Source organism: Ochotona princeps, chromosome 18 (assembly GCF_030435755.1).
Source record: "Ochotona princeps isolate mOchPri1 chromosome 18, mOchPri1.hap1, whole genome shotgun sequence".
NCBI lineage: Eukaryota > Metazoa > Chordata > Mammalia > Lagomorpha > Ochotonidae > Ochotona > Ochotona princeps.
Genome location: NC_080849.1, coordinates 6,585,401 through 6,612,678, shown reverse-complemented (window position 1 = coordinate 6,612,678; position 27,278 = coordinate 6,585,401). Strand labels below are relative to the sequence as shown.

Genomic DNA, 27,278 nt, shown 5'->3' with positions numbered 1-27,278 from the left:
AACAGCTAGTTTAGGCGTTGGAAGGCATGTGCACTGCTATCACAGACACTCTGTTTCCTCAATGGAGCAGAATAGGCACAGCCAGTGAACAAATGGGCACAACCACGTAGCTACCTTGTTCCACCCAAAAAGAAAGGTGCGCAAACAGATCCGGCCCCCAGATCCTAGACAGATCTGCAGCTCCACCCACCTCTGTTTCTTTCCATCTGCGCAATACACTCCTTAAATTCATTCCAATGCTCTAATACTATGTTCAATGTGACCACTTTCCTGGTTATCACTTGAATTTATTTCATCCTGCAATCCCCTATCTATTCCTTAGACACTGCCATTTCTCTCATGGCCTCAGGTGGGCTCAAGTAGACACAACAAGGGCCTTGTTTCTGTTAGAGGCCCAAGATCAACACGCACTGCATTTACAGGATCAGCGGCTAATTTACTGAACTCAATAAAACATGCAGTCTTAAATTATCAAGATAATTTCGCAAGAACCTTCTGCCTCAACTACCATTACATAAAAGGAAAACAAGTGTAGAACAACAGACCAAATGAAGACTTACTGGAATAGGAAGTAGCATCCATCTTCCCAACCTTAACTGGAGAACCAATGCTTCTCATCTCCTGGCCGACTTCATTCCAAATGGGCTCCAGTTTTTTACAATGGCCACACCATGGTGCATAGAACTTGTTAAAAGAAGAAAATGAAATGCTGTGTTTCTCAATTATCAATTTTAATAACTGCTAACACTCTGCTTTAGATGAAAAGTTTACAGACAATTTCCAATAGCTTACACAACCAAAGACAAAAGATACACATATAAACCTACACAGGTTGACTTCCAGCACATACTTCAGAAATGATGCTATTTTAAACTCCTTTCAGATGGTCACTGATAGCTATTTAAAGATACATGATTTATAATAAAACATCTTTGCTTCAAAGTAATGGTGTCCATGCTCTATATAGAAGGAAACCCTCATACAAACCATGTATGTCACCAGGTAAGATTACATACCCTGTAAGCATTAATGGTAAACACTGACTTCTTTCTAGCATAGAAACTGTAGCACAGTAAGTGCCCTTGCTGACTACGGGAGACAGCCGAGGCAAACGGTCGGGCATCTTAGCTCAGCTGACTAGGCCCAGCCCTCAGAATCACTGAATGGGGACCCGTAGGCTCTCCCGAGCACCTGGTGCAGCGCTCTGCTTGCTGTACTTTCACACGATGCAAGGGTGCTCTTTGAGCTGTACAGAATGGAATATTCAAGTACACGTAAAGGAGAGTTAAACAATGCAGCCTCTTGTCCCATCATCTAGCCGCAGCAACTGTCAACTCTCCCATGCTTATCCCATCCGTTTTATTGCTACCCTACTTTTTGTGCTCACATAAAAACCAACTGAATTCCAAACTTTACAGTGAAGACAAAAAACTTAATTTTCTTTACTATTAAAATGAACATAAAATTTTGACTACTAAGTAATAGTAATGTGCTTTAATCTCTTGGAAAATATATCTGTAATAAACTCGTAATACAATCCCTTCAGTGGATCCTAGGATTCATATGTAACTTCCTCCTCCTAGTACAGTGACCCCCCCCCATACCCTTTGGAGAGCCCCCATCCTAGAATTTCATAAGAATTAGGCTTCTTGCCTAGACTTTAAAGTTTTGATGTTCACCTCAATCTAAGAGACTCAGGTAGTTAATATCTGACATACAGACTGAGCATGCTCATTACCACTAACCACACATTGCTATTTTTAAGTGAAAAAGAACAGAAAACCATGCTTAAAATAAAAGGGGTGGGTAATTAGCATATAAAATTCACATACTCACATCTACAAGCCAAATGTCATCTTTTCGATTTTCTTTAAACCTAAAAAACACAATGAATAATCTTTGATTCTATGTTTGCATTTACTTTAAAAACGTATAGTACAGGAGGGATAACAACTGACAAACGGGCACAAGGCAAATCACCTCAACAAGCTCTGTGAATTCTTTTACCTACTGTCCTTGGAATCTTATCCATTAAATATATGAAGTACAGAGGTAAAGATCAAAGAAAAAAATATTAGGAAAAAAAATTTTTTTAAATGAAAGTGTATTGCTAGAATCACAGTTGGTTCCTTTATCCATGGATCCCATAGCAAAGAAAATTTCAAAGAAAAAAACAACAAAAATCACTAACAAAAAAGCACTTCAACCTGTACCAAACATGTGTAGCCCTTCTTGTCATTACTCCCTGAACAACAGTTAACAATTCTTCACACAGTAACCACACTGCATTAGGCAAACATAACCTTACAGTGACTTAAAGCATATAGAATAGGGGAAGATTATATATAACACCTTTTTTAAAGATTTGTTTTATTGGAAAGTTAGATTTGCATAGAGGAGGAGACACAAAGATCTTCCGTCCACTAATTCACTCCACAAGTGGTCCCAGCAGCCAGAGCTGAGCCAATCCAGAGCCAGGAGCCAGGAGCTTCTTCCAGGTCTCCCACGCAAGTGTAGAGTCCCAAGGCCTTGGGCCGTCCTCCACTGCTTTTCCAGGCCACGAGCAGGCAGCTGGATGGGAAGCGGGGCCGCCAAGACACAAACTGGCGCCCATAAAGGATCCCAGTTGTGCACAAGGCGAGGACTTTAGCCACCAGGCTACCACACTGCACCTGGCCCTCCATAATGCCATTTTAGAAGGTATTTGGGCATCCACACATTCTGACATCCACAGAAAGTCCCAAAATCAACCCCCAAGAATGCTGTGGGGCTTCTCTATACCCTTAATTCTGCAATCTTCTGCTGCTTCTTATACTTGTGCAGGAAAGTTGATGTGCCAGGTCCAAGACCTGTTTGCAAGACTGGCCCTTGCTTGACATCCAGAAACCTAGGTTTTAGGATGGTTCCCATCACTTCTGGTAAAGATAGCTCTGTTTTTGTAAAACACTGGTGAGAAGTACCCAACTGGGGAACTGAGGCAGAGGATCCCTGCAGCACTGACCTGAGAGCAACCCGGTCAACTGCCATGAGCTGTTCAGTCATCAGCACTCCGGCTTCAGACTTGACACAGCCAACAGAGGAATTCACTGTTACCTCCAAGGCGGGCCACTGACACACACACTGCGCTGAAAATCCAGGGGCCTCATCGGACGCAGCCCTTCTATCATTACGTCCTTTCTCAGGGGTTATCTTTATATCCTTACTATACATACTTATGTCAGATGGTGACCAAGTCGGAAAAAGTGTGGAGATGGCAACACTAAATCCAAAAAAGGATAGACTGCAGGGAGGACCCACGGGAAGACTACAGACAGCAAGAGGGAGCCAGTGTGTTCTACCTGCTGAAAACGTCCTAGAGCTACAGCTAGGGGAAATGGATGGTTAACTAGCACTCCTTTTCATGTCTCCACTGTCTCCGGGGACTGGAGCACTAGCAGACCGTGCTCCGCCCATGACCATGCCAAAGCAACTAGCTGCGCATCTGCTAGCTCTAGGATGAAGATCCATTCAGTTTCCACATGTAGCTGACAACCATGTTATGTCAATGGTCCCCCTTTCAACACAGGGCCATTCTGGTAAGTATGCCAATGACTGAAACACAGTTACTATGGGCCAGCACTGTGGTATGGCAGTCTGAGCTCGTGCCTGCGATGCCCGCATTCCATTCGGGCACTGAGAATGCAGTCCTCACAGCACCGTTTCTGACCTCGCTCTCTCCTACTGGCCTGGCAAAGCAGCACAAGATGGCCAAGAGTTTAGGTCCCTGTCACCAGCATGGGATGAAACTTCCGGCTTCATCCTGGCTCAGCCCTGGCCATTGAGGCAAACTGGAGAGAGAACCAAGGGACATAAGATCTCTCTATTACTCCACTAAATACATAATAAATATATGAGTATTAAAAGTAGTACCCCTTCCTTTTCCTCCTCCACCAGCAGTCTACACTTGTCCGAAGCTTTGAGCTAACACACCCAACAAGGCACTGCTAGCTTGAACAAGATTACCTCCTCTCTCACAACCGTCTTCCTCTGCAGGTACTGTAAATGATCAGCTCCCACTGCACAGGACCCAAAAGTACAACAGGGACCCATGGGACCTTCCGGGAACACTGAATTAAGCCATGTCCTGCTCCAGATGGCGAGCCAAGGTGAGGGGCTCAGCTGGAAAGATCAAGTCTGTATTCTCTGTGGTAGTGTTACTTAGGAGACACAAGAAAGGCCCGGCTCTCAACATCCGATACTTCCCCCTGGAGCAGCAGCACCAGGAAGAGTCAGGCGGATCCAGCAGAGAGAGCGATCACCTCACTTGGAGCCAGCATCGAACAAAAGGGTTGTCCCTCTGGGGGGGGTGGGGGTGTACAACAAAAAGGCCACAGGAAGAACAAAGCTTCTGCTAATGCTTTCCGTACGAAGTTTCAGCAGAAGAGTCTGGGCAATGCTGCGGGTGAGCTCCCCAACGGGAAACCTCCAAATGAAGGCAAGCACACTTGCAGGGCAGACAAGCAAGGAACACACTGGCCTGGGGCCTCAGTCCTTGACCACTACTCCCCCCAGAACCCACACCGCCTGGCTGTGCATCCAGCCCGGGGAAGCAAGGGCACCTTCCTACCGGAACAGCCACAACCACACACAGGATTCTGGCCTGAAGAAACCCCTCCCCGTTAGTGCTGGGATACCATGACGAAGCCTGCAGCACGTTGTCCGAACCACTGCACTGGTCGGTGTGATTCACAAAAATGCGATGTCAAATGATGGCAAAGAATACGGAAGATTTGGCAAGATCTGGTAAGATGAGTAAAACTCTTCGGGGCACATACCCATTTCTTACCTACTCCCGTAGCACTTAGAACACGTGAAACAAAATGAGTGATAGAAAAGCATTGGTCAGTCCTGCCTGCTACTGAGATGAGAGTCACACGTTAATTAATATTCCACAAATAAAGTTAAAATGATATACATATATATGTACACACTCACGATTCATCTAAATCTTCCACAAATCCTTTACAGAAAGCCACATCAAGTAAAACAACTGGAAAACAAGAAAGAAAAAAACAAAATGTAAATCGATGTTGATTTGTCCATTTGGCTTGTCCTGTCTGCTTAGTCACCCCCAGAACATAGTTTCTTCATCACCGACTGACGCCAGGAGACAGGTGCTGGCAAGGCACGAGACCGTGCATTTACACACCATTCGCATCACACGCAACCTTGGGACTGTCGAGTCACACGTAATACATACAGGTCCTTTCTTCAACATATTTCCACCATCGTTTCTCCTCCTGACCAATGTAGCTTTCTGGAGAACACACGAGTTGTTCTCTCACACAGCAGGGCCGGGGCACGGTGGGCTCGAAAGGGCTGCGGGGTGCTGAGTCGGCGGCCCCCCTGGGAGCCCCTCTCAGCCCGTCCTGGCGGACTGACCCTCGGGCGCCCCTGACCACCCCTCCCTCAGGCCAGGGGTAAATATCCTTCAAACCTGAAGCCAAGGCGAGACCCGGCCGTCCACCTGCACGCCTGCATCCCGCCCGCGCACCCACGCAGCCCGCAACACAGAAACTTCCTTCCTCGGGCGGGAGCCGCGGCTTGCCCACGCCTGGCCCGGGGTCCCCCGCGCGAACTGTCGACTCGGCCAGGCCGACCCCTGCCCGGTCCCCACGCGGGCGGCGCCTCCGCAAGCCCATTACCTGTGGCGCAGAGCCTGAGGGCGGCCCGGCTTCTCCGACCGGCCATGCTCGCCACGGAGAACCGCAGGCACCGGCCCGGCCGCAGGAGAGACTCCGGGGCTCGCCGCCCGCCCGCCGGAAGGGGAAGGGAAGTCGGCCTCGGCGCGGACGGGGCGGGGCAGGCCGGCCTCCGCGACCCGCCCAGGGCCCGCCGCCCGTCCGAGCGGAGCATGCGCGGGCGTGCTGCGCGTGCGCACTGGCGTTCTCGCGCTTGCGGGGAGCCGGTGAGGGAGGCCTGAGTGGGCGGTGGGTCGGGCGTTGGGGCGGGGGCTTCAGGAAGATAGAGACCAGCCCGAGTTAGTCCTGAAAGTTGGAAAGGCCAGAGTCCTGCTCCCCGCGTGCGTGGACACTTCGCTTAGTCAGAGAAAGACCTCAACGACGGGGCCATGGGAGCCCCCGCGTGTTCTCCAGCTAGGGATTCAGTGTCCTCTTTGAACCTATTCCAAATTGGGGGGTCTCCCTTACACGGACTTTGGCCCACTGAAGGAATCCCTCTTTAAAGACTGTCTTGAAGCCTGAGAAGGTCAGGTTGGTTTTGTTTGGGCGGTAGAGGGGAGAGGATTTTTATTTGGACTCTGTGCTCATTTGAAGAGTAAATAGTTACTGTGGATTAAATGACTACTTGTGTCCACAGCCCAGCGATTTATAAACACCAACCTTTCTTCATGACATTTCTGCATGCATTGTGTCTGACATAGATGCAGATCTTATGGGACATCAGGGACCAGAGGATGCAAGTTTTAAAAATTCTTGAAAAATACGTAAGAACAGAGAGCGATTATGATGTCAGCTGGTTTGCCTGACCTTCAGCATTCCAACAGGTGGAATTTCCTGACAGCGCGATTGCTCGTGACTGGAAGACTGCTGCACAAACAGTGCGTTCCAGGTTTCACAACCTTGGTGCTGGGGCGGCCCCTATCCAGGCAGGCCTCCCCCGCATCCTTTTCTAACTTGGAAAGTACACTTTAATGTCATAAGCTTGTTAATTTGTAATGTAGAAATTTTTCTCCTCTGTCGGTAAGATCTGTGGCTAATCTGACTCCATTTATTATTCCTTCATTCTCCCCTAGTGCATGTAAAAGAAAAAAAAGTCTTTAAAATTTGTATTACACTTAAGTATGTGGAGAATCACAAAGCAATCTGGTTTCTGAAGGTAGTAGCCAGTAGACAAGCTCTTGAGGTCCTAAAACGCACGTGCTCTCACAGCAGAACTGAATACTTAGTAAACCTAAACGATGAGGTTCAGGGGCCGGTGCAAGGGCAGCTGTGAGGCTTGACATGCTAATCTACTGCCTTGCCTGGCACCCCATATGGACAAGAGTTTGAGTCCTGGCTGCACCATTACCAATCTCCATGCTAATGGGCTGGGAAAGACCCTGAGGACGGCCCAAGGCTGTGGATTGCTGCACTCACATGGGAGACACAGAAGAAGCTCCTGGCTGCCAGTTTCTGACCAGTCCAGCTCTGGCCACTGTGGCCATTTGGGGAATGAGCCAGTGGGTGAAAATTTCTCTTTCTCTGTAACCCTTTCAAATTAAAAAAAAAGAAAAAGAAAAAAGACCTTTCAAAAAATTAACATTTCAATCGTTCATAAACTTTTAGAAGTGTCAGAAAAACCCAGATGTGTAATTGACTTTTTCAATTACATTTAATGAGACATAAAGATTGATTGAGTACTGCTAATGAATTTAAAGTCTTGTAGTGGGTGGTATACATAACATGGAGTTTAAAAACAACCTAAAAACATAAAATATATCAGAGTGAGACTGATGATTTGCGTTTGGTCTTCCTGGGACTCCCAGAACATTCCACTATATGCATTTACAACTAGGAAAATATCTCAAAGGCAGGTGAGACTTCACTTCAGCTCCCTAGTTCCAAGTATCTATCCACATGTCGGTGGTTCTTGATCCAAGAAATTATGTACACACACCATGACTCATCAAAATTAAATAGAATCTTCCATCTGTGTCTAAACTCCTCGCAGGGAAATGGCTCTTTCCAGACAGCAGTGTCCTTATTTCAATAGTTTTGCTATTCTACCTCCCTTTTCTGCAATATATTGTAGATGTGTAGCACTGTTATCTGGAGTCTTGCAAGTCATTTTTCAGTAATTGAACTATTTCAGTCATGTTGGCATTAAAAACGAGATTGCTTTGAAGAGTCTTAACATTCTTGCTGAAAACGTGACCTGGGCAATATTTAGAAAGAAAATGCATGCCTCTGATGAACGGGATTAAAATTAAATGTTGATGAAGTGAACTGCTAACAGAGCTGTGGATGCTAATCTATGCACGACTTGAAACAGCAGAGGTTTGGACGTCAGTTGCTGAAGATAAGACTTCATTTCAATCCAGAACTGAGGAACCTGAACTCCACAAGCTAGGGACAAGGGGGAACGGGGGGCAGGTTGACTGAAAATCTGGCTTTGAGCTTTAACAAAACTGCTTCCATTGAGCTTCATCCTTTGTGACTGGCAAATGGGTCCCAGCCAAAGAAACCTATACATTGTATCTTTGGAGGGATCAACTAAGCTTTTAAGCCTAATCAGAGCCAGCACCATGACCCAACAAGGGCAAGTTGGCCTTGGGTAGTAACACCCCCACGAATAAGGGATTATTTATTGGAGCAGAAGGGTTTTGTAGAATGTTACAGCAGTGTCCTGTTGGACTTGTGTAAAAAGCTTCTAACAGTTTCAGCATCATTGTTGCAGGCTTTAAACACTCCTGAGCGCAGGGGAAAATCTGCATCCATTTTGGATCCTCCTTTATCTGAAATCTTAATCTATTTTCTATTGCTAATAACCTAATACCACAGACTGGATAGTTCTGGAGAAAAGAGCTTTATAGCTGCTCCCCTCCAGTCGAAGGACACAGGGCTGTGCGTGCTGACACCAGTCCAGATGGTACAAGGCAAGGCGTGGTGAGAGAGCTAAGCTCCCTGGCTTTTATAGCGGGGCCATGCCAGGAAAGTCCACCCATCTGGGCCCTGACTATTCCATTTATGACAGCACAGCCCAGAGTGACATTAGAAGCAGGACACTGGCAAGGGAGAGCTGAGGATGCCAGCTCTCTCTGCAGCCCTGCATGGATGCAGGGAGGCAAGGGTCATTCCCAGAGAAGGGGGGTCGTCGCTGCCCCCCGCTAGGCATTTGGATATGCTTCTGTAGCAGCAGAAAGCCTGCCTCAGCAGGCAGTGCTAAGCTGACAGTGACAATGAAATAAGCTCCCTTTGCCATTGTGATAAAAGCAGCCCCAGGACTATGGACACAATGTGTGATTTTGCTTTTGTGACCCAAAAAAGGATATCAAAGAGGTGGTTTGGGATCTCTAATCCCAGCCTTAATATAATAGAAAAAGTGATAATTTATAAGACAAAGTTTGAAAAAAGTGAAAAGGTCAAGAGTTCAGGACTTAATGGTATGGAAGTGTTTAGATGGCTAATTAAAATGTCTTTAGAGCAGAGAAATTGGCAAAGTGCTCATCAAAAACCTGACAAAACTTTTTAGCAATCCAGGGAAGCACAACTGCTTCTTCTCAAACTCCCCATGATGTAAAATATCAAAGCATGCATGTGGACATGTGTATACTTAGAGGAACTTCAGAGACAGCTCCTTGATTGGGAGCCTTCTATCCGGAGTTCCAGGACTCCTGCCTTTAATGCTAAAGCAACGTGTTACTTGCTACTCTATAGTTTAAACAATGCAAACATATTCTCTCAGCTCTGGATGAAACACTGTAGGCTCAGCCAGTTTCTCTGACCCAGGTCACGCAAAGCCAGAGCACAGTATCAGAAGCCTCTTCTTCGCTGTGCAAACTCTGGGAGACAACTTGCTTCAGGCTCATATGACCTGCCATATGGACAGAGCTCAGGTGTTGTTACAAGACTAAGGCCTCTTTCCCCACCTCTGGCTCTTGGCTAATGGTTGCTCTGCTTCTAGAAGCTGACTGCAGACTCCGTGAATGTGGCTCACAGCCCAGTCAGACCAGCAGTTCTACCTCAGAGCTCTAACTGCCGCTTTTGCTACAATTCCCTAATTCTTCCTTCTACCTCTTCTGTTTGAAGGGCTCATGGGGTCATCTTGGGCTCACAGGATAACCTTGGTTTCCTTCTGTATTTTAAGATTTTTTTAATTGGAAAGTCGGATAGAGAGGAAGAGAGACAGAGAGGAAGATCTCCTGTTGATTCACTCCCAAAGCAGCCACAATGGCTGAAGCTGTGTTAATCTGAAGCCAGGAGCCAGGAGCTTCTTCCAGGTCTCCCTTACAGGTACAGGGTCCCAAGGCATTGGGCTGTCCTCTACTGCTTTCCTAGGCCACAGGCAGGGAGCTGGATGGGAAGCAGGGCCACCAGGTTTAAAAATGGCACCCATATGCGACCCAGGCGCTTGCAAGGCCAGGCCTTTAGCTGCTAGGCTACCGCACCAGACCCCTCCTGTATTTTAAAAGTCAGATGGTAGTTATCCTTAATCTGTCTTCAAAGATGCTTCCAAACAGTGAGTGGGTTAGTTTCCTAAGGAGTGAGCAGAACATGGGAACCTTAGAATCCTGCCTACCACAAACAGGGATGAAGCAAGAAGGAAAACAAGAAGTGTAGGTGCTCCTGATCTAATCTCTGTGAGCGTCAAGGCCTTTGACCAGTGTGTGGGAGAGACCGCCTGGAGGTGGAGAAGCAGCTCCGGTAGAACTGTTGGATACAGCAGGAGCATTGCTTGAGCCTGCCTAATGAGTCCCTTAGGGATGGCAGAATGAAGCTAGGGAAACAGGGAGATGCTACAGCAAAAGGAACCAAGATTAAAATTTCATTAAAAGTTAAGGTATAATTTTAAAAGTGTACTGTTAAAAGTGTCCTTACCTGCCTTACCAGAATAATAATTGGCATAGGTAATGTGGTTGGCTGAAAACTCTTCCCCCTACAATGAGAAATAATTTGTAGATTTATTTTTCAATTGGTATTAATTGGATATGAAAATATGGAAGCTGCTATATTTTCTTAAGTCTACTCAAATAGTGAATTTTAGGTTTTGTCACATACTAGTGGCAACAAAAAAGAATATCCTACTTAGGAAAATGTTAGATTCAGATGTGTTTGCCTCTGCTAACTCATTGTAGGATCACCTAGCATTGCTAGTTAGGAAGACTAATATATCATGGATACTAACAATGACTTTTGGGCTTCCACTAAGCCATAGGCGCTTCAGTACTCTTTAATAAGATCCTTATTCTTCAAAGGCTAAACAGAATAGTTGATAAGCGAAAGGTTACTGGTTTTGTATCCTAACCTGGATGCCTTCTTAAAATATTTGTTGCTAGAAATGGCCAAGTGCAATATGCCTGAGTATAGCATAGTTTCCAACATACACTTGCCTCAAGGACGTTTAAACCCCCCCAAACACTGCCGTGACCTGAGAAGGCAGATCTAGATGTAATCAGATAACCTATTGCACTGAGTTGATGATCCTGCACTTATCTCTGAAAATAAGCAATAGACTAAAAGCAACTTTACTATTACAATGAATCTGCTTTGGGGTCTGGTTGAGCATGATTAAGGAACTTAGAAAGGATCCAGGAACCAGCAGAGAGCACAAATCCTGGAGGGTAGCATGGACCGGAGCGCCTGGAATCACTGCACACTACTAAGAGCTGTATGCTCCTGCTTCCCTCCCTGGAGGCTAAATGAAAGGCCTCATGTCTAATTGTTATTATTTATTATTATTGCAAAAATCATGTTCTCAACTTCGGGGTTCAGTTAGGTCCATTCTGTTTCCTTTTCAAGAAATAAAGTGCCTTATTTGAAAGTTTAAATAGTAAGGCCTCCTGGACCTGAAGGCAGGGCTTGCAGATTAAACTACCTGGTGCAGATTAAACTACCTGGTACAGACCACAGGTTGAAAATGCTAAAATGATAGTCCCAATGTCAGTCACTTGCACTTATGCCAACTCAAGTGTTTTGCAGAAGCCGTCAGTATACTCACCAGTGACCTCTGTGATTTGGGGTTGCACAATCATCTAATTTTGCTTACTGATATATTTCTTTAGAAGACAGTTATTAGGTAGTCTTTGTGGATTTGCTAATTTATTCAAATAATTAGAGGGCATAAAAGCCTGACTCCTGAAATACCCTTTAAGTCATGAGCCATGTTGAGAAAGCTTCCCACAGTGGAAGGAAGTGTTGAAGAAAATCTCTCATGCAGCGGAACGATCACTGGAGGAGCTGGCCATTCACATGGCGGGGCTGCACACATCCGTGAGCTAGGGCTCTCCTCTACTTCCGGAGTGTCTAAAAGCTGCTGCAAGGCTTGGCTGCTGCTGGCAGCGCTTTTTCTCCCCTTTCCACCAAAGCCCAAAGAGATTAGAGGATTGGACTAATTCATTAGTGGAAATGTCAGATTGCAGAGGCATAGCCCAGTGTGCAGTGACCTGTGTCCAGCAGGTAACAGAATCTTCACGGACCAAGGGAAGCAGCGTGGTGCCCTCGTAGGCCTTGTTGAAGGCACTCTTCCTGCAAACAAAATCCCCGCAGTTAGGGCGCACCTTGACTCCTGGATTGTTGTAGATGAATTTTCTGTTTCACGATTGGAACTCAGACCATTCAACAGTAGAGGGACCTGTGCCAGATGCCGCTGTTTGGAACCTCCTCAGGAATTCTGAGTTCACATCAGAGAGGACAGTGTGGTTTTTGCTCAACTGCTCTTCCAGCTCCTGAAGACGACGGAATAAGGAAGGGCACTGTCTAGCTCAGTCTTGAAGTAGAGAGAGTATGCACACTGGAACCCAGGCCATGCAGCAATACTGGGCTGGCTCTGCTCTCCTCAAGAAAATTATCCTGCTTGCCAAGAGGAATGACAACACTTGCTGGGAACTATGCCGGGGAAGAAGCACAGAGCCCCGCATAGACTACATGGCATCTTCTCTATCCCTCTGTGGAAAATGCAGGCATGAAAGACACTCTGGGTTTAATTGTGCATGTTTGGTAACTGAATCCACTTCTGTTGCCTAGACCCAAAGATTTAACAACAGTAGAGAAGCAAAATAGGAGGAGATTCGAAATAATTTGTGTACAGTGAAAGCAAAAAATTTATTTTGGTGCAGAAAAATTTTGAAATCTATGAATCTGAGCATTATACCTGCTTATTTGCTCTTGCTGCATTCCTCTGAAAAGGGGAGGGTTTCTCAGTCCCTGCCCCAGGAATATCCTGCAGCTGTGCCAGCACAGGGTTTCCTAGCCCTAGGCACAGGGGAGGATGCCCAGAGCAGACGGCACGCAGCTTGTGGGCTCATGCCTTGAGCAGACTCATCCATTCTAAAAAAGAAGTATTTTCCATGGGTGTTTTCCTGATCAAAATGTTGGTAAATATTAGGATACACAAAAAGAGCCAGTAACTTGCGTCAAACAAATTCTAAAATGTGGGTGAGTGTTGGAGTAAAGGCCCAGGCATCCTCTGGGCACACCCACACACACTATGGAAGTACCCGGTTCAAATCCTAGCAACTCTGTTCCCATCAGGCTCCTGCATTTTAGGAGGCAGCAGGTGGTAGCCCAGGCGCTCACCTGCTCCACCCACAGGGCGGGTCTGAACGGAGCGCCTGACGCCACTCCTTCCAGGCTGGCATTGTGGGCATTTGGGGAGTGAACCAGTGGATGGAAGATCTCAATCTCTCTCTCTCTCTTTCATTCTACCATTTAAACAAATAAAAACTTTCCGAAAAACCAGTTTATTATTACCACACCTATTATATATTGTACTACAAAGTCCTGGATTGTATAGAAAAGAGAATTTCTCTTTAATTACATTACATTACATATAGGTAAAATTGCATATATAAAACATTTTTAATTCACACAAAGTAATGGAATTAAGAACAATTCAGTGACTGGATATAAGACTAACGAAAAAATTAATTACATTTCTTTAAAGTGGTAATAAAGTGGAAACTTTATTTATTTTAAGATTTATTTATGTGAAGGGCTTAGAGCGCTGTCTGCTGCTTCCCTTAGGGAAAGGCCACAGCAGCCAGGGCTGGGCCAGGAGCCCAGAGCCTCATCCGGGTCACACGCTGGGGCTGTCTACTGCCGGGGGCGCCAGTTCTGCTCTGAGGGCGCGAGGAGCCTGGCCTCAGGGGTCCAGGGCAGGAGCGGGGGTGGATGGCTCCGAGCGCGCCAGACCTGCTCTGAGGGCGGCGGGGCGCCCCGGCTCAGGCCTCAGGGAAGCCAGCCCTGCTCTGAGGCGTCCAGGGCAGGAGGCAGGTGGGGCAGAGGATTTGGGGCGCCAGCCCTGCTCTGAGGTGTTCGGGTGTCCAGGCTCCGGCGCAGGAAGTCCGCGAGCTGCGGGCCACCCCGTGTGTCTCCGGCACAGCGTCTCCGGGGTGCCTGGCGCACCGTGGCAGCCCTGGAGGCCGGCCTTGCTGTAGAAGGCTCGGTGGCGGCTGAGGCCTCTGGGGCCCTGCACGTGCAGACGCGGAGCGCGGGCCTCCTGGCCTGAGCGTGCTAGCCCGCGCTGCAGACCCGCAGGGATGGCCCTGGCCCGGGGCAGCCCGCCATGCTGACCTCCGCGCCCAGGACGTTCGCCTCAGCTCTGGCCGCACAGGCAGGTGAGTCCTCCCCGAGGGCAGGGGCTGACTTGGCTCTAAAGTCCCTGGAAACCTATTTTAAAAGGTATTAGTGATTGTAATAAAAAGTCATCTAGCAGTAAAACTAACTGCAGGTGAGAAAACAAATTCTGCCAAGCGTCAAGACTTAAAGTCGTGTTAGTGAGGACGACGTGCTTTGCGCGCAGGGATGGACAGTGAGCAGAGAAGAGAATACGTGGTCCAGGAATAGACGTAAGCGTCAATGCAAACTTGCTATATGGCAGAGGTCAAATTAGATAACTCTGGAGACAGGATACATCGTGCTGAAACAATTTAACACCAAAGTACATGAAGGATCTCTGAAAAGTGGACAGAAAGTGTATACTATGAAACAAATATGCTTCAATTTAAAAATATAAAATTTGTTAAATTCCGTTTTTTACTGACTTCCTGAAGCGCCTTAATTTAAACATTTCTTCCACATTTGCTATATATGATTGTGTACATGTCAGGACCAGAGTTAGGTGTGGGGGCCACTTAGATCCACCCTGTGTGGAACCTGTAGGGTGCAAAGTTGGCACTGCTTTCCCTGTGGGATCAATGCAATGCTTGTGTGTACAGGGACCTAGGACTCGAGCCATCCTCCACTGCTTTCCCAGGTCATAAGTCAGGACCCGGATGGGAAGTGGAGCAGCTGGGACTTGAATTGGCACCGTATGGGATGCCAGTACTGGCAGGCAGTAGAGGCCCAGCCTATTTCACCGGAGCCCTAGCAGCCATCCTGAATATTTTAAGACAAAGTTTTTTGGGGAAAATCTTTAGTCCACACTACATGACATCATTTTATGGGCAGATAAGCATTATAGGATGTAATATAAAAAGTCTCCAAAAATGCCATGTGGGAGACCTGGAAAAAGCTCACGGCTCCCAGCTTTGGATCACGGCTGTGGCCACTGCGGCCATTCAGGGAGTGAGTCAGAGGATGGAAAATGTCTTGTCTCTCCTTTTCTCTGTATTGCCACCTTTCCAGTAATAATTACTAAATCTTTTAGACAGTTTCAGGATAACTGAGCAGGTGTTGTTTGACCTAGCAGTGGAGAAGCCCACATCCCACACTGGAATCCTTGGGTTGAATTCTCATCTCTAGCTCCTAGCTCCAGATTCCTTCTACTGCAGACCCTAGGAGCCACAGGGTTGGCTTGGTTGCTTCAGTTCTAGCCACCCATTTGGGAGAACTGAATGATGTTGCCAACTCTTGACTGCAGTTCTGGCCCAGCCCCTGCTGCCCCTGGCATTTGGGCAGTGCACTGGCTGATGGGAGTTCTCTCAAGTTCTCTCTCTCCCTCTGCCTCTGAAGTAAATGATAAAGTTTTAAAAAGTGTTTCAGCCTGTCATGGTTCCCAGAACTATGCATAGTAATGCTTTCCAGGCCTGTTATGAGTTTGCAGGGCAGGGTCCCTTTTGTGTTAATATAATCCTGAAGGGATGGAGCTCCCTCGTGACACTAGGCCTAGAGTCCTGCCACAGAGTATTTTAACCTGGGGACTAAAGGAACACCTCTAGTTTCCCAAGTCTTTGTGAACTAACACAGCTCAGAAATGGAGCCAACGATAGTCAGATAAAGCTTGGCACTGAAGGGGAGAGAATTAGATGAGTTGGAAAGGAAGATGCAATGACTCATTCCTTTTTGCACAATATTTGTCCTGGGAAATAAGATGGTAGATTTAGAATATGTTGTTTGCAAAGAATCAGTTTGGGGAACTGGTGCTGCGCCCACAGCCTGCCCCTCCACCTTCAAGTGCTGACATCCCATATGGGCGCTCCACTTCCCATCCAGCTCTCTGCTAATGACCTGGAAAGGCAGCAGAGGACAGCTCAAAGCTTTGGGGCCCCGTACCTGTGAGAGAAGCCCAGAAGAAACTCCTGGCTTCTCTTTGGATTGACTCAGCTCTGGTCATTGCAGCCATTTTGGGGATGAATCATTGGATGGAAGATCTTTCTATCTCTCCTTACTGTAAAATCACCTAATAAAAATAAATAAATTTAAATAAAAAGAACCAACTTGGAAGAAGTTAAAAGGAGGAGGCATGCATACCACTTCTTGGTTCAATAATAAAATGATAGATCTTCTTGCTTAAGGTCCCTTGAGCATCACCTATAACTGACAAAGAGCAGACAGGGTTGAAAAGACGTGACACTTCAGCAGGGAGAGAAAAGATGATAAATTCACCACAGAAAAACTTTAAAAGCTCCTCAAAAGAGGTACTAAAAAGATAAATTTCAACAAAAGCAAAGTTTTAAAAATATATCCGTTTATTTGAAAGATAGAGAAAGGGAGGTGGGAGGGGAGAGAGAGAATGAGATGTTTTTGCTGCTGCCTGGTTCACTCTGCAAGTGCCTGCTAGGGCCAGGGCTGGGCCAGGTTGAAGCCAGGACGTCTCCCGCGCCGATGACAGGGACCCAGATCGTTGAGCCACCATCTGCTGTCTTTTCAGGGCAGATTAACATAAAGATGGGCAGGATGGCACTTGATATGGGATGTGGACATTGCAAAAGATGCCTTAACCTGTCCTTACTACCTGCCCAATAATATTTTCTCGATAAAGTATTAAGAACCTACTTTTTTTTGCATGTGACTCTGTCTTAATAAAAAATGGCTTCGTGGAGGTTCAAGACCATACTCGTGCAGTGAAGTAGGTTTGCATTTCCAGCCATCACTCTGGCTGAAGTCAACTCTCTTAATAACTTTCACTTTATGAATTGGTCACCTTTCCTTTTAGGAGAGCAAACTGAAGTGAAGGCAGTCAGCTCAGCTCACCGTAACTCTGAAATGAGAATTTACCATCTCCATAACTGTTCAACTATTACAAAGGAGATTTTTACATTTAATGACATGTATTTGCTCCTTCCACTTTGTGATAACTTTTGCTTTTGAAAGGTAAGATTATTTTTTTTGTCAGCCAGGGAGGACTTTTAGCTTCCCATTTCCTATTGCTGTTCAGGATAGAAATGGTGACATCTGTGGGAGCCTGTAATGTAGGAACAGAGAGTAAGGCTGAGCAGCAGCTGGTATAACCCACATCAGGCCTGTGATTTCTTGGAGGGGTTACAGATACACCAGCAGATAGAGAAATAACAAACATATTTTTGCTTAGGAGTAGGATTTCTTATTGACAGAGTCAACCTCTGGCAAGCTTTTGAGAGAGCTGAAATGAAAGCCAAAGTATTAATCCAAAAAAGTCAGTGAGAAGCAGTTAGCAGTAGTTTCTACAGCAGTAAATATAAACCTTTCCTCTGGGGATAGCAGGATAGTCCCGCATGCCCCTGGGGTTGTGTCTTGGCACAGGAGACACCCAACTTGGCAACACACACAGCTAAAGAAGTGACTGTGGGTACTTTTATTATCACATCCCGTGGAATCAAGGGTGTAAAATCTGCTAAAACAGGAGGGTGCCAGCTCACATATTATCATTGAAATATCCAAATGGTATTTACCCTCAGCATGATCAGTAAGTTTGAATGTCACAATATGACAACAGAAAGGAATTAAGGTCATCCCCTTGCTGAGGGAGAAATTCTGCACACCCCAAAAATTTAAAATAAAAATAGAGATCCACAAATGCCAAGAGTTTATGTGTAATGATTCAAATGTCACAATTCTATTTCCAATTTGTAGAAACATCTCCTAACTCTGTTTTCTTTGATCGTTTTTAAAATGTCAGTCTTTGAAGATTTTCTTCTTCAGGCATATAGCTGAGATTTAAGTGCATTTCTTGAAAGCAACATTAGCTAATTTTAATTACTAAGTAGACATTGCCCATCTTGTTTGACTCAACTTGATAGGATGAAGACAAAGTGTGTGAAATGTATGAAGGATTCTTTAATTTTTCTCCCTTCTCGCACCTGCTGATAATTGAGTTTTAATAAATGTTATTTTTTTAAAAAATTCATCATTAATTGATATTTTAGATCACAAAATGTGACATAAGTTTATCAGACTTAGTTCCCATAGTTCTTGGAGTAACTAACTTATTAAAAGGATTTATTTATTTTTATTGAAAAGCAAGATTTACAGAGAGGAGAGACAGAGGGAAAGATCTTCTGTCTGTTGGTTTACTCACCAAATGGCCGCAACAGCTGACGCTGATCTGATCTGAATGAAGCCAGGAACCTGGAGACTCTTCTGGGCCTCCCATGTTGGGGCAGAGTCCCAAGGCTTTGGGCTGTCCTCTGCTGCTTTCCTAGGCCGTAAGGAGGGAGCTGAATGGGAACTGGAGCAGCCAGGAGAGGAACTGGTGCCCTATGGCATCCCAGCAGAACAAGGTGCAAAGTCAGGATTTAGCCACTGAGTCACTGCGCTGGGTCCCATTTTGTTTCTTTCATGGATGTTCATTGAAGACATTTTTATGTAGAAAAACCTATGGAAACAAAGAGATACTTATTTTCATTGTAGCATTCTTTAAAAAAGATTCATTTTTTTTATTTGAAAAGCAAATTTACAGAAAAAGAGAGACAAAGAAAGAAGGTCCTCTATTCTCTGGTTCACTCCTCAGATGACCACAACAGCCAGGTGTGAGCTGATTGGGATCTGGGAGCCAGGAGGCTCTTCTGGATCTCCCACAGGAGTGCAGGGGTCCAAGGCATTGGGACATCCTTGTGCTCTTGGGTCGTAAGCAGGGAACTGGATGGAAAGTGGGGCAACCGGGACTGGAAGATCTCCCTCTGTGTTTTTCTTTGACTACCTGCTTTCAAAATAATACAACATTTAAAAATCGGTGTCACATTCCAGACATAAGGTTTTCTTTGCATTTCCTGTTTGGCCCAAAGGCAAATCTAGTTGGGAAAGCTAAGAACCTGGGCACCTGCAGCCGTTCAGAGCCACAATTCCTGCCAGGTGGCTCAGTGTAAGGAACCCTTCATCGACCCATCCAGTTTTAACTAGCTGAATTGAGCATAAGCTTACCGACCTAAAACATCCTAGGTTGGAAAATTCATGCTGCTCTGTTGCTAACTAGATTTTAAATACAAACTTTTAATTTGGCAATTTCTCCTTAAAGGTTTATTTCTGCCTTGTGACCTTGTGTTGTGGGCTCATTGGGCTGGGCAGGAACAGGAGCTGGGCTTGTGGCTGAAACACCTGGACTAATTGGACTCATCTGTATCCAATATCCGGCTAAATTAGGATGGGGGGGAGTATATAAGGAGAGGTGAAGGAGCAGTAAAGCCAGGCTTCGCAGACTTCTGCCGTCACTGGTTTTCTGACGGTGCTTCATCCCCAGACCCTCTCCCTGTCCACACTACTGGCTCTGCTGGTCTGCTGGTCCACCGCACGAGGTACAATCTGAAGGACCCGTGGACCTATTGAAGGTAAGTTTAGAATTAAAACTTTTACAAGGGCATAAGTGATTTCATCCCCAGACCCTCTCCTTGTCCACGTTACTGGCGCTGCTGGTCGGAGCAACCTTAAGCTATGGTGACATCCCGTGGTTATATTAGGTAACGCAGCCAGGCTTGCCCCTAAAGTCACTAACTTCTCTTGAGCCAAATATTGCGTCAATTTAAAACAAAATGATATTTATCACTATATAATGGGCCCAGTGAATTATAGGAAGACATATTTTTGGGATTTTTAAATGTATGTCTTTGAGATAAATTCAGGGAGCCTGACACTGGTCCAACATATAAGCCTTGCTAGTAAATATCTGAGAGTATCTTAGAGTCATCTAATGTTTGAATCCTGATCACGTGTGCTGTAAGTTTCTACATTTACTCATTCGTCAGAAACAGTGATGATAGTCATATATATTGAGACTGAGCAACATTTGTGTAACACAGAACTTTCTGCAACTTAAGGGTGAATTGACATTGGCTGGGGCTGGGCTAACATAAGACCTATGTGGCTTAAATTGTGCTTCTGCTGGCTCTCGGAGCAGTGCCAACGCAAGCGCTGCTGCATGGCACACACACCTCCTTCATGCACCCCGATTCTCAAGGCTGAAGTTTGTGGTTTCTTGTGGAAGCTTGTGTTGCTGCCGCAGGACTTACAGCTCGAGCAGCAGTATGCTTCCCTCCCATGCTTTGGTCTGCTCATCGACCCCAGGTGTTTCCTGTTTGCTGCCAAAGGAGCTTGAGGTGGGACTCCTGTTTGACTGAGTGAGGTGATGACTTCAGCAGAGAGGCGCAGTGGGAGAGCGCGCAGACATGGTACTGTGGCAACAGTAAGGATGTGTCGGGGCTAAGGGCTGTCTGGGTTGGTCCCACAGGATAGCTGGAGGCAAGGCTCTCCTGGGAAAATGTGGTGCCTGCCGCGCAGGTCATCGAGGCCTTGCGTGGTTAGCTGGTCTGCTGAGTGAGCACGATGTGAGAAGAGCTATCTGGGAACTTACGGCCGTTCACGTGAGCGCTCCCACCTGTAGCTTGAAAGCCGCGCTGGAGAGAAGCAGGCGTTCTCCCGCGTTCTGAGCAGCTTTCTCAGAGGTGGCGTGGAACGAACAGGGAAATGAGCTGAGGCTCAAGACCTGTCAATAGTCAAACATGGCGCGGTGGAGTCCTACTGTGGACTGCTTTCTGAGGAGGCTGTATTGTAGCAAATTACCCTGAGCTGGGTGGCTCTGAGTGACAAACGTGTGTGAGTGCTGTGGAGGCTGCGCATGCCGGGTGCGTGGCTTCTCCCTGCGGGCTGTGGAAGAGTCAGGTGTCTACCCTCGGCCCACGGCTGCTGCTGCTGGCAGTCCCCACGGCCCTGGGCTTGGCCACGAGTCTCTCCCGTTGCCACTTGCGTCTTCACGTGCGTCTTACACCGCAGACATCCGTAAGGATCTTGTTTTCACATAAGGCAGCATTTGTAAATGCCAGGGACTGGGCACTTCTGGGAGACTGAAATTCCAAATACCGTTTTGATGGCCGTGACTCATATTTGGGTGTATGGTGAACACTGGCAGGAATTATTTCTTGAAGCTAGTCTCCTTGCTATGTGACTGAGTAGACTGAATGATATTCTAGAAGAACTGAAAGCAATAATGTCCCCCATTTGCCGGCTTTGCCTCAATGCCATTGAGCTTCTGCTGTGCTCTTTGCCATCACTAAATACCAGGCAATAAAGCCAAAATTTAACCTCACCTGCTGCAGAGGCTGCAGATGGCTTTGCATTCTTCGTTTGAGTTATTGGGACGGGGTAATGATTATCTCTGAAGCCATTATGACTGGTTAGTAAGAGCTCCGGCTTTATTTCTAGGGGTGTCCGGGTGCTTGGCTCCACTCTTGGCTAAAACAAAGGTAATGGGAAGTCACAATGATCTGTTGAAGGACTGTTAGGGAGGTTTGCTTACTTCTGATTTCCCACTGGGCTGGCACACTGGATGGTGTGACCTGACGAGATCGGAAGGATGTTGCGTTAGAAACCGCCCCTGGAAGATCTTCTGTCTGGTTTCACTCCACAAGCAGCCACAACGGCCAGAGCTGAGCCAATCCGAAGCCAGGAGCCAGGAGCTTCCTCTGGGTCTCCTGTGTGGATGCAGGGTCCCAAGGCTCTGGGCTATCCTCGACTGCTTTCTCAGACCACGAGCAGGGAGCTGGATGGGAAGTGGGGCCGCTGGGACTAGAACCAGCACCCATATGACCCTTTTCCTGTTATAACAAACACTGTCTACTGATATTGTGACTTGCCAGTGACTAGTTTTGGAGTAGCTATGTCTGCATAAGAATGTCAGGATCCCAGTGAAGATTACTTGTACAGGCAGACCTCACGGCCAGCTAAGGGGAAGTATGCAACCATGGACTGCAAATGGCTGGGCCGCATTAGCACGAAACCTTCATCTGATACGCCTTGGCTTTCCCAGTCAGACCATCAGCAGAGCTAAGCCTAAAAACGTGCTTAATTATTTATTGGCTATTTTTTCTAACTTAACCTGTGGTAACTTCTTCCCGTTAACAGCCCCTCTTGCTGGCTCGATGGGCAGTTGGAATCTGGCTTGGAAACAGAGATGACTCTTGTCCCAGTGTTGCTGTCCTGTTGAACCCTTTCCTCCTGGCAGCTGTTTTCTCCGACCTGGCTGTCCAGCAGAGAGCAGCAAGAGCCTGATGATTTTACCCAGCGATATTTGTGGTCTAGCTGAAAGAGTAGGAAAGAGAATTGAGGGTGCAGAGCAAGGGAGGGCTACCCGCTGAGGCTGGACCTCTTGTTAGAAGTCAGACTTCTTCTGGGATTGACAGTGTGGCCAACCCAGGGCACTGAGAGAATGAAACCTGCGTAGTGTCAGGCCAGACCCCTTCTCCCTGCTTATAGAGTCCACAGGACAAACTCTCCCTCAGCAGGCGTCTCTTCACCTTCTCCTACATCCCCCAGCACAGAGGAGGGAAAGTCAGTGGAAATAGCCCTCTTTGGAAATCTGAGAAGGTGCGATGAGGTGTGAACTTCCAGCCCACACCCTCTGTTTTCAGGAGCCACCCTCACCTCACAAAAGGTACACTGTCCCTATTGGCCATTGCCTGTGTCAGGAAGCGCCAGCTCATGCAGAGACAGCCTATTCCAGCACCTCAAAATACAGTAAGTCAGCTGGCAGCCTCATCTCCTCCTTCACCCCCACCTTGTGTGCCCCTCTGTGCCCCTCCCCACTTCACTCATGTATAGCAAAAAGACTGTCATCTAATAGCATTGTCCTACTTTTTATAATGTTCTGAGTGGAAATGGAATGTTTTTTGTGGAGTGCCAGTTCATATATAGGAAAATGATGCAGAGAGAGCAATGATGGAGCATGGGACTCCTTGCACCATGAGGCCCAGGATGCGACACCAAAGGCAAGGGTTCCAGAGAAGCACCTGAGGAGACCTGGCACCTTTTGACTTAAGGCACCCCTGGGCTTTACTGCCTGATGCAGTGCCCATCAGCTGCTCCATCGTGGCTCAGGGTGTATCTGGAGCTGCGGCTCTGGAAGGGCCATAGCCCTGATGGTTTTCAGGTGCACAGGCCTAAGGGTCACGGACTCACGATGGTCTGTGCCTGGACTTGAGGATGCTGCTAGCATTCCAGGAGCCCAGGCTTATACACACACATACATGCATTTTCACTTAGATATTTCCTACCAGCTGGCTCAGTTTCCAAATGCCCACAGCAGCCAGGGCTGAGCTGGACAGAAACCAGGGGCTGAAACTCTGTTAGGGTCTTTCACACTCATGGCAGAAACCCAAGTGCTTGAACCATTATCTCCTGTCTCAAGCTGTGCATTAGCAAGAAGCTGGATGAGAAACAGAGCAAAACCAGGCACTTGGTTAAGGAATGTGGACATGCAGGCCAGCTTCACGGCTCTGTTGAATTTTCACCCCAACACTGCTTGCAGAGATCAAGCCACTTCGGCCAGCCTGTCCTAGGGCAATACCCAGTGGGACTCTACGAGCGAGAGTCCCTACAAAGGAAATGTACAGCAGATCCTGAGAGGGGTAGCTTCCTAACCCCTAGAACCGTAGGTCAGCAATGTGCAGCCGCAGCCTGGGCAAGTTTAAGACCTATGCTTCCAACCTGTGAGAGCTGCTGGATGGACTGAGTCCTGCAAAGTCTTAGGGGCAAATTAGCTTGAGGTCTGAAGGCCAGTCTCCTGAGATAGTGTGCATAAGCCGTGTGACTTGTGGCCCAGGAGTCTGTTCTCCTTTGATGGTGCTTAGGAAATGTCGTCTCAGACATTCTGCTTTCTTCTTACCTGTCTCAGAATAGCAGTGTCTGTCCTGTGTTCTTCTGCCGTCTTTGAAATCATATCACTTGATTGCTCCACAGGCTCTTGGTTGGAAAAGGATTTGCCCCAGGATAGCCCAAGCTTTACGTTTCACTTACTTGGTTTAGATATAAACATTATGGACTTTGGGACTGCTGAGCCGACGTTGAGACAGGTTAAGACTTGGGGTTATTGCATCGTGAGAACGACATGAGTTCTGGGCGTCTAGGAGTACACTGATACGAACTTTTCCTCAAAGTTTGAGTTCATGCATTGCAATCTACAAAGCAACAGTATTGGGAGGTGATGCCTGACAAGGGGCAGTTTCATTAGGGATTCAGGAATCTCTCACGTTCACCTTCTCTTGCCCTTTAGTCTTCTGCTATGGGATGCTGGAGAGAAGGGTCCTCATCACATTGGGTGCCCTGATCTTGGACTTAGCAGCATCTAGAATGATGAAAAATAATTCTTATTCTCACATTTCTTTTTAATAAACTGGAAACCTAGAGCATTCTGTGACAGCAGCACAAAATGGACTAAGATGTTGTGGCTCCTTAAGATGCCAAGAAAATTCCTCTATATTGTATCAGATTATTGATCATGCTATTTACAATGTCATATGAGTTATCTAACCACAGCACAGACTGGACTTCAATGTTATTACTTATGGAATATTAAAAAAACTACAGCATTTGACATCTTGCCCTAGTACTCAGCAATAGAGTCCAGATGTCTGCTTGGAAGTCAGTCTTTGAATATATCACTATGATATTAAGAGCATTTTACACAAGAATAGAACTGTGTGATTTCTCTGCCCTTCGAGTTATCCTTACATTAACTGTTCCTGGGTACAATCCAGCACCCAAAGAGGTGATAAAATATTTGCAGATTATTAAAAACAGTTCAAGTGTTTTCAGCTGGGAATCATTTTGCACCAAAAGGACATTTCAAGGGGGGTGCTGGAAGATTTATTAACATTTTCTCAGAAAGGAATCTTGGTTACCCAATGTGATATGCCTCTTTGCTAATGTAAACCATACTGACAGTGCACATAGCAATGACAGTCTCTAGTCACAGAATTCCTGATGAACGGGAATATTATGGTTTCAGTGCCAGCAACTGGCCAGTACTTTCCTTCATCTCCAGAAAAATCTTTTAATTTTTGCGGACCATAGAACTTTTGAAAATATTCCTTGGTGTTTTTTATGCCACAGATTCTTTATTTATAGGTTATTTTCATATCAGCTTTGCTGGAATATGGTTGGTATATATATGAAAGTCACATTTAATGCAATTTCAGCTTGGGAACCTCATATTCAAACTGACTACAGTTAGGGTCATGAACATATCCACCACTTCATGGATCACTTTCTTGTAAACAAAAGCCTTGACATGAGATCTGTGCTTTAAGTGGTACAGTATAGGCAACATGGGTGGTATTAAAAAGCTACTGAAGTATTTAGTTTGTGTAATAACATAGTCTGAGCAATCCCTGTTGGACTTTGCACTTAGATGGGCTTTTTGATCTGCTCTGTTTGACAGCAGTGCAGCCTTACAGCATTTGCGTACTACGTCCTGTTTGTTTCCGTCTGCATAGATGCACCTGTGTGGTCATGAACGGCAGCATCTCCTTGGCCCAGGCTGACTTCATGGACATTTCACGTGTTGGCTGGTGGGAATAATGATGTGATGCATGTGAACTCAGATAACTCTCCAAGATTGAGCATATCCCCTTTGGATATGAGCCCAAAGGTGGGATTGCTGGTTCATATGGTCGTTTTACATCTACATGTTTAAGGAGCTTTCTTACTGTTTTGCAGAGTGGTTGCACTGTTATCTACCAACAGCACACAAATATTCTGGTTTCTCCAAATTGTCACCAGTTCCTGTTATCTTTTTCTGACAGTAGTCAGCCTAACTGATATGAGGTGCTGTGTCCTTGTTCTGATTTGTATTTAATAATGAGGATTGTTGAGTACTCTTACATATAGTTCATTATCATTTATGTCTTCTTAAAATAAAACCACTTATTTACTTGAGTGAGGCAGACAGACATTTTCCATCTGCTGGTTCACTCCCTAAATAACCTCAGACGAACCAAGGTTAATCATACTGAAGCGAGGAAGGTGGAAGTTCATCTGGGTCTCCCACATGGGCACTTGGGTCATCTTCTGTTGCCTTTCCAGGACCATTGGCAGAAAGCTGGATTGGAAACAGAGCAGCTGGCATTTGTGGAAGGCTGGTACTGCAAGTAGCCTAACCCACAGGGTCACAATATTGCCTTGCATTTGTGTCTTCTCTGGAGAAATGTCTGCTTATGTACAAATTTGTAGGGATTTGATATTCTTGTGCCAAAATATGCTTGTATTCTATTGTCACGAAATTTTTGAAGTAACCCTGAGTTTGCCCAGCTTTAAAAATATCCCCAACCCCTCACGTTCTCTCTCCCCTACTCCCTCCTGCAGGAATCTGTTTCATTTCTGGAGGTGTGTGTGGGGGGACTATGGACCCCTTCTCTGATTATCTGAATTAAAGTTCTCAGGCTTGCCTGAGGATTTGCTCACTGTACACAACTCGACGAGACTGTGACCCAGCAAAGACTACAGTGTGAGCCCACAGGCTTAGGGCTAGGCATCCATTCCTTGACAGTTCTGTAAGTGCAACAGTGCCCAAGGTTCTCTAATTTCAAGGCTTCCTGAAGCTGTTTTCCTAGTTGAGTAATTTGTAAATCTTTCATCAGCAGTGGAGGTAGCAGCATCCTGCATCTGTAACTTCTGATCACATGTCAGGATTCATGTTGCACAGTTTGTTCTCAGCTGATCCTGGAAGCACAACCTGGAGATCATTGGCCCTCAAGTTTTTAGTGAGAAACTTCTTTCTCAACTGTGTTACACAAAATTCTTCTGTAATATAACCCTATCTGGAAAATTAGCCATGTGGTATAAGTACCACCAAGCCTATGAGATTGATAATTTCCAAATTCAGGATTCATGCTTATCACTGGCAATGTAGGGAGAAAGGCCAAGGGTGGGTGGTACAGAGAGACAAGAATATGGGGTTGGGCCCAGCAGCGTGGTCTAGCGGCTAAAGTCCTCACCTTGAACGCCCTGGGATCCCATATGGGCACCGGTTCTAATCCCAGCAGCTCCACTTCCCATCCAGCTCCCTGTTTGTGGCCTGGGAAAGCATTCGAGGATGGCGCAATGCATTGGGACACTGCACCCGCGTGGGAGACCTGGAAGAGGTTCCTGGTTCCCGGCTTCGGATCGGCGCGCTGGCCC

General features: G+C 46.3%; 2 protein-coding genes across 9 annotated transcripts in view; one reads left to right on the top strand and one right to left on the bottom strand.

The window, feature by feature from the left end:
- The window catches only part of TMX3 (thioredoxin related transmembrane protein 3), a 30,230-nt gene extending 24,327 nt beyond the window's left edge, over window positions 1-5,903 (bottom strand). Inside the window, exons 1-4 of one of the 2 annotated variants that reach the window (XM_058676863.1) lie at window positions 5,685-5,903; window positions 4,975-5,029; window positions 1,837-1,876; window positions 561-684 (exon numbers count right to left, since the gene is read on the bottom strand). In XM_058676863.1, the coding sequence (XP_058532846.1) occupies window positions 561-684; window positions 1,837-1,876; window positions 4,975-5,029; window positions 5,685-5,895 (430 nt within the window). In that variant the 5' untranslated portion in view covers window positions 5,896-5,903. The remainder of the gene's footprint in view (window positions 1-560; window positions 685-1,836; window positions 1,877-4,974; window positions 5,030-5,684) is intronic. The other variant, XM_004579439.4, reaches the window with a different exon arrangement.
- Window positions 5,904-6,042: 139 nt separating this feature from the next.
- The window catches only part of CCDC102B (coiled-coil domain containing 102B), a 244,983-nt gene continuing 223,747 nt past the window's right edge, over window positions 6,043-27,278 (top strand). For 5 of the 7 annotated variants that reach the window (XR_009247058.1, XR_009247059.1, XM_058676873.1 and 2 more), the window contains exon 1: window positions 12,600-12,695. Coding sequence is in view for 3 of the 7 variants with exons in the window: in XM_058676873.1 (XP_058532856.1) it covers window positions 12,624-12,695 (72 nt within the window). In the remaining 4 variants the exon portion in view is untranslated. Of the gene's footprint in view, window positions 6,252-6,400; window positions 6,545-12,599; window positions 12,696-27,278 lie in introns of those variants that run through there. The other 2 variants (XM_058676869.1, XM_058676870.1) reach the window with 2 other exon arrangements.